The sequence below is a fragment of the Ursus maritimus genome, unplaced genomic scaffold (assembly GCF_017311325.1).
Source record: "Ursus maritimus isolate PB19 unplaced genomic scaffold, ASM1731132v1 scaffold_7, whole genome shotgun sequence".
Classification (NCBI taxonomy): domain Eukaryota; kingdom Metazoa; phylum Chordata; class Mammalia; order Carnivora; family Ursidae; genus Ursus; species Ursus maritimus.
In genome coordinates, this window is record NW_024426885.1 from 67112959 (window position 1) to 67127568 (window position 14610).

The 14610-nt window shown below is 48.3% G+C and overlaps 1 protein-coding gene across 1 annotated transcript in view; it reads right to left on the reverse strand.

The window, feature by feature from the left end:
• The window catches only part of PGBD5 (piggyBac transposable element derived 5), a 96692-nt gene extending 88475 nt beyond the window's left edge, over positions 1-8217 (reverse strand). The window contains exon 1 of the mRNA XM_040624121.1: positions 7899-8217. Within this exon, the coding sequence (XP_040480055.1) occupies positions 7899-8217 (319 nt within the window). The remainder of the gene's footprint in view (positions 1-7898) is intronic.
• Positions 8218-14610: the final 6393 nt, after the last annotated feature.

The window sequence follows — 14610 nt, forward strand, 5'->3', positions numbered from 1 at the left end:
CCCTGCTCATGCCCTTTCTCTCCCTCTCCCTCTCTCTCAAATAAATAAATAAAATCTTTTTTAAAAAGTGCTTGGAACATTATCTGGCACATAGTACATGACATATAAGCACTTTTTGAACAAATAAAGGGCTACAAGAAGCTGGGTCTCCTGCAAGTTTCTAACAGACTCCTGTCGGGGGGTCTCTAGCTCTTAGGAGGTGGGCAGGCTGAAGACGCCCAAGGGTTGGAGAGTTCCTCAGAGGCCAAGTTCAGTTTTCTATGCAGGACAGAAAACCCCGTGAAATACATCCCAGACTTGCTTCGGTGCCTTCCTAGTAAGGAATCCGTTCCCTCAAGAGCTGCCCCAACCTCTCTCCCACTATTTGGGATGAAGAAAATGCTTAGCTCCTTGTAGACATTTCTGACTCCCATCCTCACTTCTAACACTCTAGTTCTGTGTCCATCTGTTCTTCTGTTCATTCCTTTATTCAACAAACATTGAGGAATTGTCATGTGCTAACTGTGACCAAGACATCCAAGGTCTCATCCCACATGGGAAATGTATTAGCTTATGTGGCTGCGAAGAGGGACAGGGGAATGTAGTGATTTTATATTCTTGGAGACAGTGACATTTGCACCAAGACCAAACTATCAAGCAAGGGCTGCCATGAAGAACATTCCAGATATAGGCCCCGCAGGCACAAAGGCTCTGAGATGAATAGATTTTGTGTTGATGACAGGACAGGGGACAAAAGGGGACACTGGAAAGGAAGGCTATGGAGCACCTGTGGGCATTGGAGGCCTTGCGAAGGACTCTGGAAATCCTGTTGGAACTGGAATTGGAAGCCACTTGTAGGTTTAAGCAGAAGAGTCAGTGGATGAGCTTGTGTTTGTAAAAGATCGCTCTTCTTTCACAGAAGAAATGGGGACGGGGTGGAGGTGTCAACAAGACTAGAAGCTAGAAATCGAAGCAGATGAAGTTTCCAATACCCTGGCCAAGGAGTGATGCTGTCCCAGTTAGAGTGTAAAGATTTGCAGTTCTAAACTTTTTAGTAAAGTGATTTATTAAACATACAACTAAATATGGCCCACGGTTCCCACTTCTGTAACAGTTCTTTCTGAAAGTCGCAAGGGGGAGACGGGCCCTCTGTGCCATGTGCCGGGCTAGGCAGAGCAGCATCTCCACATCACAGGACGTTTGGGGTAGCCTGTTACTCTTTCAGTACAACATCGCTCCCACCCCGAGGTAACACCGTGCTTCCTCCCGCCAATACAAGCTGAGTTGTCCCTTTCCCTCTTCCTTCCTTCAAGGGAAGACCTCAGACCTCAGATTCCATCCTCTGTAAGCTCGTATTTCTCACCCAACCTGCCAAATCCCCCTGCGTGGGCCGCAGCATTTGCAGGTAACATCTGTATCCACACCTGAACCTGGGAGCTCGTATTCCAGCTACAGTTACTTGCAATATGGTAACAATGACGTCATGTCCATTTCAGGACATTTTCACTGGGAAGGCCTCAGGTCAGGAGGCTCAGGTTAGGAAAAGAGTGGGGCTGCCCATGGGCCAAGCAGCATACCTTCTCCCCTCCCAGCCCTTGCCCAAGTTTGAGATGCCCTGTTTCTTCCTCTTCACCTAATCTTTATTTGTTCTTCAAGATGCAGCTTAGGCGCCGTGTCCATCCAAGGCGCCGCTCCTTCCCCCAGCCAGCTGGACCAGGTGCATCTCCGCAATCCCATATAAATCCATGTTTACCTTGATCGCACTGTTCGCCAGAGACTCTTCCTCCTTTCCTTCACGTTGTCTCTCCTGCTGGACCCCAGGAGACAGGTCTTAGTTATCGTTTTATCCCAGCAGGGTTCAATATGCTTGCTGAATTAATACATGGCACGTCTCGTACATCGCTGGTGGGTGTATAAACTGGAACACTGTTTGGCAGTATATGTACTAAAGCAGTGGTTCTTGGGGCATGGGGGGGGGGGTTCGGTCGGTGAAGCATCTGCCTTCAGCTCAGGTCATGATCCCAGGGTCCTGGGATTGAGTCTTGTGTCGGGCTCCCTGCTCAGCAGGGAGTCTGCTTCTCCCTTTCCCTCTGCCTCTCCCCTCTGCTCCTGCTTGCGCGCTCTCTCTCTCAAATAAATAAAATCTTTTCTAAACAAATAAATAAATAAAAATTAAGCAGTGGTTCTCAACTGCAGGCGATTTTGCTCCCCAGGGGACATATGGCAATGCCTGGAGAAATGTCTGGCTGTCGTAACTACAGGAAAGGGTGTCACTGGGCATCCAGTGGGGAGGGGCCAGGGATGCTGCTAACCATCCGGCAATGCACAACACAGGCCTCCTCAACAAAACACCATCCAACCCACAAGGTCAATACAGCCGAGGGTGAGACCCGCATCCAATCTATGACCCGGCAAACCTACTCCTGGGTTTATGTGCTCGAGGGAAATGACGTATACGTCCATCAAAAACACAAGAATTTGTGAAGCAGCTGTACCCACAGAAGCCCCAACTGGACACAAGGTAAAAGACCATTAATAGGATAACGGATAACCAACTAGAGCACTTATATGACGGAATACTGCACACGATACGAGATTAAAGGCTGCCCCACCCAACAGCGGGAATGAACCGCACAGACATACTGATAAATTGAGCCACCAGACCAAAGTAACAGGCAAACTTAATCGATGGTGATGGAATGGAAGTCGGAATAATGGTCACCCCTGGAGGGAGGGAGTGACTCACGGACTGGGGAGCAGGCGGGAATCTTTGGGGTGCTGGGAACATTCCTGATCTTCATCGGGGTAGTAGCTATCGCACCATGCTGTGTACTACAACTCGTGCGCTGTGGGTTACATCTCAACGAGCTTTATGAAATGCCCCAGTCCTCCAAGAGCGCCCTACCAGAAGGAATCGTGCACTGGAGTTCTGTCTTCTAAGCAAGATTTTCGAAGCCTCTCTGGAATACTGCTGGCAGGAGCGTAGCAGGTGCGCTTCTGGAAGGCTATTTCACCACAGACATCAAAAACCTTACAGTGCGTCCTTAATTCAATTCTGTTTTGATCATTTCATGCTAAGGAATGTGCTAAGGACATGCACAGAAACTTAAGCTTCAAGAATATTTATCGTAGCATAATAAATACAAGGGGGAAGGGGCAATGAACTCAACGCCCACTCAGAAGGAACTGCGTAATATCACGGACTCATTAAAACTGACATTTTAAAATGTAAATGGAAAACGTTTACAATATATTAATTACAATTAAAAAGCAGGTCACCCAACAAGATGCAACCTAAGACATCCGAAGGATATACTCAATATGATTAAGTATGATTATCTAGAGTAATGAGAGTTATGGGATTTCTTAAATGTACATATATTACTTGTTAATAAGAAAAAAATTTTCAATCACACTTCTTAAAAATAAAGGTAAGTTTTCAACTTTAAAACTGAGTACCAGGGGCGCCTGGGTGGCTCAGTTGTTAAGCGTCTGCCTTCGGCTCAGGGCGTGATCCCGGCATTCTGGGATCGAGCCCCATATCGGGCTCCTCCGCTGGGAGCCTGCTTCTTCCTCTCCTACTCCCCCTGCCTGTGTTCCCTCTCTCGCTGGCTGTCTCTCTCTCTCTGTCAAACAAATAAATAAATAAAATCTAAAAAAATAAAATAAATAAAACTGAGTACCAGACCCCACACAACCCCCAGATTGCCAATGTATCCAAAGCCCCATTACCCGCAGAAACACTCTAAACTCCCATCACAGTGGCTGAGGCATAGCAGGGATTACATAAAGAGATAAAATTCTAGATTTTCTGTCTCCTGTCCGACTGTGGGGATTGGTTACACAAATCCATCCACGCATTAAACCGCACAGAACTGCATATCCCCCGAAAAAGTTAAAAGCAATGCCATGTAAAAATATGAAAGTAAATATTTCTGACTGAAAAAGGTTTCAGATGGTGTAAAGAAGAAAAGAAAAAGGCATGACCTTCCTTAATGATCAAGTCTGCCTGGTCAGAAGGCTGCCACTTCACCAGGCGATCTCATCACCCCTGACCATGACTGTGTTTCTCTGCAAAGCGGCAGTGATACCGGCTCTCTCAGAGTATTCTCGAAGGTTCGGCATGCTACGAATGGGGACTGCTGGTTACGATCTGCGTCCTGGCCACCACCTGAACAAATCCTCTCTCCAGCAAGCTCCCTTCTCTGAGCTCTGGGTGGTGGTGGCCCATGCGTCGTTACCACATAGCACCACGTAAGATGTACCTTGGAGCTGCCCAGACTCCCAGGTCCTCCTGGAGCCACAGAATGTGGTACAGAGCTGAAGGTGGGAGCAGCTGCTTATCCTGGACTCCACTGACAGGGCCCCAGGTACCTCAGCAAACAAATCCATTATGAGAGTGTCCTTTGAATTCAGGTTAGTCAAAAAAGACTTTAAGCCAAATCAACCCACAACAAACCCTAAGATAAAACATTGAATGATGTTAATTTTCAAAGCCCTCTGGTCCTCCCCAGCTACTCAAGGTACATGGAAAAAACACCCCTATGAAGTCCAACCTCTAACAGAAAGAGCAAAGAGCTCAGATCCCAGCCAGCCACGACAAAGCACCGACAAAGCCGAACACAGGGAGCCCCTGAGCGTCTGTGAATCTGCCTGCTCCTCTGCCTCCTTAGAGAGAAAGAATCACAAGACTGCTCAGAATAAGAAACCAAAAGGGCAGAAGCGCAAAAGCAGGCGGGCCTGGATTTCATGCTGTTTCCCAAGAGTGAGCTGGCATGCTCTGTCAGTTATTTGCACAGTGGGCAGGCGAGGCTGACAGCTTGAGGGGGCTAGTTTAGAGGGAGAGCTGCAAGTGTGATGAGAAGGTTCTGGGCCCTGTGCTCCCAGTAAGCATCTCCAGCTCCCAGGCTGACCCTCCATTCACACAGAGGTTAAGAGTCAGCCCTGCAAGCATGGTCTTTGTATTTAAATCATCTCAAGGGGACCCAAATCTCCAGGCACAACCAGAACCCAGAGAGGAGAGGAGAGGAAACAGGGGTGAGGGAGAGGACCCCTCCACCCGTAACTGCTGGCTGCACTTCTGGAAGACCCGATCCAGGAAGCTAGAAACATGGGCAAAACCGAAGGAAGAGTCTGGGAAGACAAGACCACCCTGAAAAGCAGCCAGCAGAGTCTCAACCTGAACCACAGAAATGGCCTCCCCGCCCCTCCTCCCCTCAGCTGGGCACCAAGTGTCTGCCTGCTGTGTACACGCCAAATGCAGATCAAAGCTCGTGGCGCCCGGTGCCCACACGTCCCTCGCGCACAGGGACTCTAGGTCGTCAGACGGCCCCCAGACAGCAATTGTGAGCTCTAATGTAAAAAAACAAAAAACACCCCAACCAGCCCAAACCAGCACAAGCAATACATATGTACGTACAAGACACAGTCGCACACATGCACACCCACTTATCTACACACATACACCTGTCTTTACAGCAGCAGGCAGGCGGGAAGCCTGGTCCCGAAGTCTAGAATCCTTTGCTTTCCTCATCTGACTCTAGCAGCAACAGCCATTTCTGCTACGGACTTTCTTTTATGAGGGCTGATTACAGATCCAAATGCCAGCCTCCTGCTTGCCTCCCTTTCCTACCCCACTACCCAAGGAGGCCTGTCAACAAACCAGGGGACACACATGGAAGAAAGGCCCAAGCTGCATTCCTTGCAAGTGGGGTTAGATTGTACACTTTGATAAACCCCAGAGCCTGAACCTCTTTGCTCTCAGAGTGGCCAGGGCGCAGCTCTCAGCCTCTTAATAAACATGTCCCTCTCTCGCCCCCCGCCCCCCCACCAGTAGGCACAAGGGTTTTCTCTGCTCAGGACCTATTTCCAGCCCCCATATATCATACCCCATAGTTTCAGGCAAACTGAACTCATGCTTAATAAACCATCAACCTCACCCCTCCACCACCACCCCAAATTTCCCTGAGGGAGAGACTGTTTCAAGGAGGAAAGGAAATTCTTCATTAGGGCTGGATTTTAAAAGCAAGCTTCCACACAGAACCGGAAAACAAAATCGGGTATAAAAACCATCAAATAACCACTAATATCTTTGGTTAAAGCGCTTGCCTGTGGTTCTCAGGTGCAGGTGTGAGCTCAGTGAACATCCGAAGGAAGCAGAATTTGACCCTCATGCTAAATGACACACGATCCTGCACTTCGTGACCGTTTAAGTGCTGCGGTGGCTAGATTAAACTGCTCGGATGCAGAATTTCTCCGAAGTACAGGTTACTAAGAAACATAATATTGCTTGAAAATGTATTTGGGTGTGTTCATCCTTCTCACACCAACACTCATGGATCTTATTCATAACCAGGCTGAAGCTAACACAATTCCCCTGTTTTCCCCGGAGAGGCAGGGAAACAAGAGGACATGTATCTCATGTACCAAGATCAAAACCTAGATCACAGCACTCACAGCAGCAAGTCTGCCAAACCAGAGCTCTGGGTACGTACAATTCTTAAAGAGCTAATTTAATGGAAAACAGCCGTCTGCAGCTGGAAACCCTTATGACATTCCGGAAAATGTAGGGGGTTTAAAAGGATTAGGCAGAGTGACAGGACTTTGAAGATTCCCAAACTCTTAACCAAAGCCTAAATGAGAACATGTGGTTAAATGTACCCATGCCAAACTGCACAGTGAACTTGGACCCTGCGAGCCCACTGTAGCTCAGGGTGTCCACACTGCAGCCTGCCTGTGGGAGGTCTGCAGACCACTCCCTGCTGAGAGAGTCCAGCCAGCCCAAGCAGCCAACCAGCAGGCTGCAGCACTCTGTCCAGATCCAAGCCCAGGCACCAGCCAGGGGTCCCTTGGGCCTGCCCTCCGATGGTTGAACAATAATCAGGGAAAGCCCCAGGAAAAGCCACATCATGCCCAGTACGGCCACTCCCTGGTCCTCAACAACACCGGCTGCACGCTCTTCCACACACGAAAATCGTGTGCAGAAACAAAGGCCTGCCCACAGAAGGCTGCTGAGCAAGGAAAAAGCATCAGGAGACAGGTGGAAACAGCTGGCTGGTCTCCACCTCTCCCAGAGGGCAGAGGCCGGAGAGCTCCTGCAGGATACCACCTCCCAAAAAAGGAGGCAGTAAAAGAGGGCCTGAAGCAGACACAGCTGCCTGCGCTCCTGCGACCTCCAGAAACCAGGGGTTTGACCATGACCATGGCGGTAAGCAGAACACACATGAAATTGCTTCCGGCGTAAGAGCATACACCTTAACGCTGCTAAACTTGTCCTTTCACTCTGCTCTTAGCAAGTGATCCTGAAAGGCACGGACAAAGTTTCTCAGATTAACTGGGGAAAACGAGAGCCAGTGAAGACGCCCCGGGAGGCCTCTCCCGAGGCTCTCATTGGGCCTCCCTCCAACCGCTACCTGCCCCACCCCTGGCACCTGGGTAAGGCTGCTCTGGGGCCATCAATACGAAATGATTTACGCCCCCCCCCTCCCGGTAACACACACACAAGCCGCGTCAGGATTTTAAGAATCCCTTCAACTAGTAAAGCCTAACTCAAACGCACCCCTATGGGGTGACCCCACAGGTGTGACTGGCTTGGACACTCCCAGCAAGTGAGGGAAGGTTCCCCCCCCGCCGTCCAGGTCCTTGACAGCGGCAGGGTGCTGGCCCCGGCCTCCGGCCTCCGCCTCATCCTCTCCACCCGCGGGGAAGTCGGAGCCGCCCCCCCACAACCAGCACGCAATCAGAGCCCCCCACGCAGTCAGACTGATTCTCGCACTTCAAATACCCGCTGCCGCGGCCCCATTTGTGTCCTGCCAGGAACAGCTGCCCTCGCCCAGCCGGCCCACGGAGCGTCTGGAGTTCTCCCGGTCCCGCGCTCACGCCTCCCTGGGCCGCCCCCGCCCCCGGGGGCCGCGCCTTACCGCCGGTGTCCTCGAAGCGCGGGGGCGGGCGGTCCCGCAGCGTGGCACTCCAACCCGCGCCAGCCTCGTCCTCCTCCGACTCCTGCGCGTCGGGGGCGCCGGGCGGCGGCGGGGGCCCGGGGCGCTCGTGCTCGTCGTCCGAGGAGGCGGCCGAAGAGGAGCGCGAGGCGGCAGATGTGCTGTAGAAGGGGTTCCCGCCGCTGTCCGGACCCGACTCGCCGAACACGTCGTCCGAGATGTGCAGGCTCTCGTAGCGCGCGCGGGCCGCCTCGAGCAGCGCCGGCGCCCTCCTCCGCGCGCCCCCGCCGCCCTCGGCCATAGCCCCGGCCGCCGCCCGCGCGCCCGCCCCCCACAGCGCCTCCCAGCCGCACGCGCCGGGCCCGCCGCGCCGCGGCCCGCCGCCCCCACCAGCGCAGCCCGCAGCACAGCGCCCGCCGCCCCGCGCCCGGCCGGCCCGCCGTCTTGGCCGCCTCGGGCCCAACGCCCGGGGAAGCGCCCTCGGAGCTCGGGCGCCGCAGGCTGCGGGCCGCGGCGGGACGCAGGGCGCGCGGGCGGGAGGCAGGGGCTGCAGCCGGGCCCAGGCGCCGCCGCTACTGCCACCGCTACGGCCGCCGCTGCGTCTCCTCGGCGCCTGCCGCGTACCCGCGCGCCCTCCCGCTGCACCCCGCGCTCCGCGGCCGACCTTCCCGGGCGCGAGCCGCCAGAGGCGGACCTCGCCTCCTCGCACCTCCGGCCCACCGGCCAATGACGAGCCAGGCCGGGGCGGGGCCGGCGCGAGGCACGCCCCACCTCCATCACCCGGGCGGGGCGAGGAGCGCGGCGGCGGCGGCGGCGGTGAGCGATCGCGAAGGGGGAGGGCGGCCGGTGGCTTCCCGGCCTGCCGGGACGTGCGGCCTGGGACAGCCACCCGCAGGCCCTGCGATGCCCCGCAGGGGGAAGGGAAGAACCGAGTGGGTGTCGGGAGGGGAGGGGACTCAGCAGGTTCTTCCTGCCGCCCGAGCCGGCTCACGGAGAGCGAACCCCGCGCTCACGATCCCCTGCCGCAGTTGGCGCCCAGCACCCGGGAGCTGTCCGCCCCGGTGGTTCTGAACCAGGCGCTGCGGAAACTCCAGGTAGGCCGCGGGCCCGAGGGTCACAATTCCTGCGGCTGTTGCTGCTGTTTTCCCTGGTCCACAGCCGGCTGCGCCGCGAGCTCCTATAAGCACAAGGGCCGTCTGGCTTCTTCTCTAATAAGGATCCGGCGACGCCGGTGCATTTCTGGGGTCAGATGTTAATTCAGTCTCACTTCAATTCCCCTGTAATTTGAGGGGGGCAGCATCTGGTCTTCAGTCATTCCTCTCGTCTTTGACGTTTGACATCTTTTAAACTCAAAATATTCATTACCTCCCAAACATTGATTACTCTAACACCACTATTACAACATCTTCACTCATGCATTTGACACACTCGTCTATGAAAATATATCACAATCACCCAGGCTTCAGTGCTCTGATAAACAATAGAACAGAAAGGTTTCATCCACCCTATTCCTTGGCCAAGAGTGTGTGGCACTCATTCTGTTGATGGCGATACATATGGTAAGTCTGTTTCTTGCTCCTCTCTCCCTCCCACAATAGTGCAATAAGTCACAATGATGGTAATTGGGCCATAAAGTCACTTGCACTCTGAAATAAAATAAATCCACAGAGATGCGAAGGGCTTACAAATCCTACTGGGTATTAACTAAATAATGATTACACGAAAGGGAAAGGCATGTTGCTATTTCTAAGCATGCATAAAGGAGGAAGAAGTTGGGACCACCAACTAAGGTCAGTTCTAACAGCAGGCGGGCAGCTTCTGCTCTTGCTCTCCCCTCTCAAGCCCCTGTTTCCTCCTCCCAAACCAGAGTCTCTGCATAGGCATGAATTCCTGACAATCACTGAAAGACAATATATAAAAAGGAAGGAATTCACATGACATTGCTTTCTGTATGGATTGGCTGATATATGTGAAATTGTTTGCAAAGCATTTCAACTCCGTTGGAAGAATTATGCCACAGAAAAGAACTGGTTTCCAGCATATCTATATACTGTACTAACCAGAGAAAGATTTTGAAGAGTGCATACAGGTAATCAGACTTAAAAAGGTCAATGACACCTAGATTGAAGATGCAAATTCTGCAATTAGGAATTCTGTAATACTCCTGTAAGATTTAATAATATCTATTAAAAAATAATTGAATGGGATCTAGAGAGTGAAATCCACAGGCAGGAATTCCTTCTCTTCTCCAGGTAGCCAATGAAAAAGTCAGCAGCTAAAGTGAGTATGTATTTTAAAAACAATGACTTGCTTTGCTACCCACAGGAAGCACAACGTAGAGCAATAACAGTTACAAGGATGGACACAGTCTTGCATTGTCCCAAATTTGCATTTGTATGATGCTAATCCCAAAGAAACCATAGAGCCTTTGTGCTTATGAGCTCACAAGTGCTTGTAGCTCACACAGCATGCGACATTGGGGAGAGGATTATATGGTCACAAAAGAAACAGACTGGGAAATCAAATTGTTATCCAAACCCTTGTGAAACAAAAATTAGATGGCTCTGTCAGTTTAGAATCAAGTGTTTAGCAACCAAGTGCTACTTTGTTTAAGCAAGTGTTTCCAACCAAGAACAGCAAAAATACTTCAGCCTTTTAAGAACAGGTGGCTGATTCTCCTTGTGGAAGGAGGGAAGGAAAGGGAAGAAAACAAGTGGAAAACAAAAACCAAAAAACTCCCATCTGCTTGGCAGCCTCCTACTTGATGCTACCATTATAGTTCTACGTCATTAACTTTATAACTAATATTATCTGTGAGGATAATTATAGAACCAGTACTATGCTGAGATCTTTTAACTTCGAGTCATTTAAATACATCTTCCAAATAATGTAACTTTGTAATATAATTAAATAATTTTAGATTAATATTGAGCTTTTGGTTCATATTCTGCACAAAAGGCTCCAGGGTAGTAAGAGCAATCCATGTCTATAGTAGATTCCTAGGTTTTGTTAAGCCAGAGGTTCATGCTTTTATGAAACTGGGGCTAATAGCCATATTTCGTTGAGTCTTGGCCTCATTTCCTGGTATGTTTTAATAAGAAAGAAAAAAATGCTACCATTCAAACTGTGATACAGTGTTTTCTTTTAATTAATATTTTAATTTAAATGTATTGAGAAAGCTCTTGGTAAGTATTTAGACAGATTTTTGTCATGTATCCCCTTAATGCATACGTAAAAATAAAAGTTAAAATAGTTGGTTAATGTTTTTCCAGAACTTCACCTTCAGAATCTCGCTATTCTTATTTTCTTTCTAACTGAGAGTTTTCAATGCTCAGATTTTTCCCACAATATGTTCCTCTGAGCCACACAGAACTTCTGTCATGCTACACTTAAAAATTTTTATTATTGACATATAGCTGACATTCAATGTTAAATTAGTTTCAGGTGTACAACATAGTGATTTGACAATTCTATACGTTACTCAGTGCTCACCACGGTAAATGTTTCATCGCATATCACCATACAAACTTATTACAGTATTATTGACTATATTCCCAATGCTGTATTTTTCATCTCCAGATGAGAACAGGAAATTATTTTATTTATTTTGTAACAGGAAATTTGTACCTCTTGATCCCCTTCACCTATTTCACCCATCCCCCTTCCACCTTCCTTCCCATAATCACCAGGGTTTTGTGTTTTTTTTTTTTTGTATTTAAGACTCTGTTCCTGGATTTTTTTGTTTGTTCATTTGTTTCATTTTTTAGATTCCATATAGAAGTGAAATCATATGGTATTTGCCGTTCTCAGTCTGACTTATTTCACTTAGCATAATATCCTCTAGATCCACCCATGTTGTCACAAATGGCAAGATCTCATTCTTTTTATTAGCTGGGTAATATTCCATTGCATATATATACCATATCTTTACCCATTCATCCATTGATGGACACTTGAATTGCTTCCATATCTTGGCTATTGTAAATAATGCTGCAATAAACCTGGGAGTCCATATATCTTTTTGAATCAAGTGTTCTTATTTCCTTTGGGTAAATACCAAGTAGTAGAATTACTGAAGCATATGGTAATTCTATTTTTAATTTTTTGAGGAACCTCCATCCTGTTTTCCACAATGGTTGCACCAATGTACATTCCCACTAACAGTGCACAAGGGTTCCTTTTTCTCCACATCCTGGCCAACACTTGTTCTTTTTTGTCTTTTTAATACTAGCCATTCTGATAGGTATAAGGTGATAGATCACCCAGTGGTTCTGATTTTATTTTCCTGATAATTAGTGATATTGAGCAGCTTTTCATGTGTCTGTGGACATCTGTATGTTTTTGTGGGTTTTTTTTTTGGGGGGGGGATGTCTGTTTAGGTCTCCTGCCCATTTTTTAATTGGATTATATGTTGGGGGTTTGGGGGGGGTTGGTGTGTGTGTGTGTGTGTGTGTGTGTGTGTGTGTGTTCTTTACATATTTTGGCTATTAATCCTTTGTTAGATTTATCATTCACGGCTATCTTCTCCTATTCCGTAGGTTCCCTTTAGGTTTTGTTGTTGGTTTCCTTTACTGTGCAAAAGCTTTTTATTTTGATGTGGTCCTAATAGTTTATTTTTGCTTTTGTTTCCACGAATATGTTGTAAAGCCAATCTCCAAGAGATTACTATCTGTTCTCTTTTAGGAGTTTTATGGTTTCAGGTCTCACTTTTTTTTTTTAAAGTAATCTCTACACTCAACGTGTAAGTTGGACTCACAATCTCAAGATCAAAAATCACATACTCTACGGACTGAGCCAGCCAGGTGCCCCTCAGATCTCATATTTAGATCTTTAATCCATTTTGAGTTGCTTTATGTGTATGGTAAAAGAATGTGGTCTAGTTTCATTCTTTTGCATGTAACTGTCCAGTTTCCCCAACACTGTTCTTGCAGAGACTTTTTCCCATTACATATTCTTGCCTCCTTTGTTGAAGATTAATTGGCCATATAATTGTGGATTTATTTCTGGGCTCTCTATCCTGTTTCCATTGATTTGTGTGTCTATTTTTCTGCCAGCACCCTACTGTTTTCATTACTATAGCTTTGTAGTATATCTTGAAATCTGAGCTAGTGATATCTCCAGCTTTGTTCTTCTTTCTCAAGATTGCTTTGCACACTATACTTCCTATAAAAGTACTCTGAAGTCATCCAAGTTGCTGCCCTTCCATTCCGCATGGTTTGATGCTGGTGGGGTTTTGTTTTTATTTTCTTGCGTTATCCAAGATTTTCATATAATAACCAGTTTATTTTCCTTCTTCAAATGGTTCTCAAAAGGCCTGTGGCCTGGCATGCCAAGGGATATAGACGTTCAGGCGTGCCTTAGGAATAGTAACCAAAAGGCACAGGCTCCAGCTGTGGTAACTTTCCAGGGACGTCCACCTGCTCAATACCAACTATAAGACAATTCCTGATGTTGGAGATGTGAAAGAAAATGGGAGGGGAGGGGCATCTTAGAATCCATAAAATATGGTATATTGCTTCCTGTTTGTACTTTTACAATTTTTGATTTTGTTATTGACCAAGCTACTGCAGGGAACAAAAATGAACAAAAGTCCTAATGTGGCAGAGACCGACCTGGCCAGCCCCACACTGCACAGGCTATGTGTTGCTGGATCACTGTGAATGGGGCAGGCAGGCGTGAGTCAGGACAGCTGCTGCTTCTCTCTACATTGCCTTCATCACCCACAAGGAGGGGGCCAGAGCCAAAGAGAATCTCCTGGAACTGATATGGGGGAAGGGAAAAGAAAGAGCTGAACCATGCANNNNAACCATGACCAACATATGGGGGAGGAGGTTGGAGGCAAACGTGCATGGCACAGTGTGACATTTGGAGTCCTATCTGACATAGAAGCTTAAGGATCCAACCTTGCTCAAACTGATTTTATATGATGAATTTATCTACTAGTCAACCCAGAGATGCAGAGAATGAAATAGGGCAATGCTATTGAAAACTCTTGGAAAAATCTCTCTTAGGCTTGAGATACCCTGATATTTCCATTAATTGACTGATTCATTCATTCATTCAACAATTGTGTACTGAGTACCTATTATGTGTCAAATCCTCTTCCGGGCACTAAGAATAAATCAGGAAAAAAACTCACAAATACCATTTTTATAGCACCTACATTCAAGTAGAGGAGAGAAAATAGACAATAAATAAATAAATAAATATGTAATGTGTCAGCTGTTGATAAGGGGTAAAAAGTAGAGAGGGACAGAAACTATGTTGATTGTGATGGTGCTAGTGTTGTGTGTGCCGTCGGGGAAAGTTACTCTGATAAGAAGACATTGGCAGGGGCGCCTGGGTGGCACAGCGGTTAAGCGTCTGCCTTCAACTCAGGGCGTGATCCCGGCGTTCTGGGATCGAGCCCCACATCAGGCTCCTCCGCTATGAGCCTGCTTCTTCCTCTCCCACTCCCCCTGCTTGTGCTCCCTCTCTCGCTGGCTGTCTCTATCTCTGTCAAATAAATAAATAAAATCTTTAAAAAAAAAAAAAAGACATTGGCAAATCCTTGAGCGGATTCAGAGTGCAAGACAGGTGCATTTAGGAAGAGCAAACGAGTGCACTCCCCCCCCCCCAGGGGAGGCAGCACTAGCTGTACTCTATTAAACACTGAAGAGACTGGTGAGCGGAAGCAGAGAGAGCCCAGTGAGGT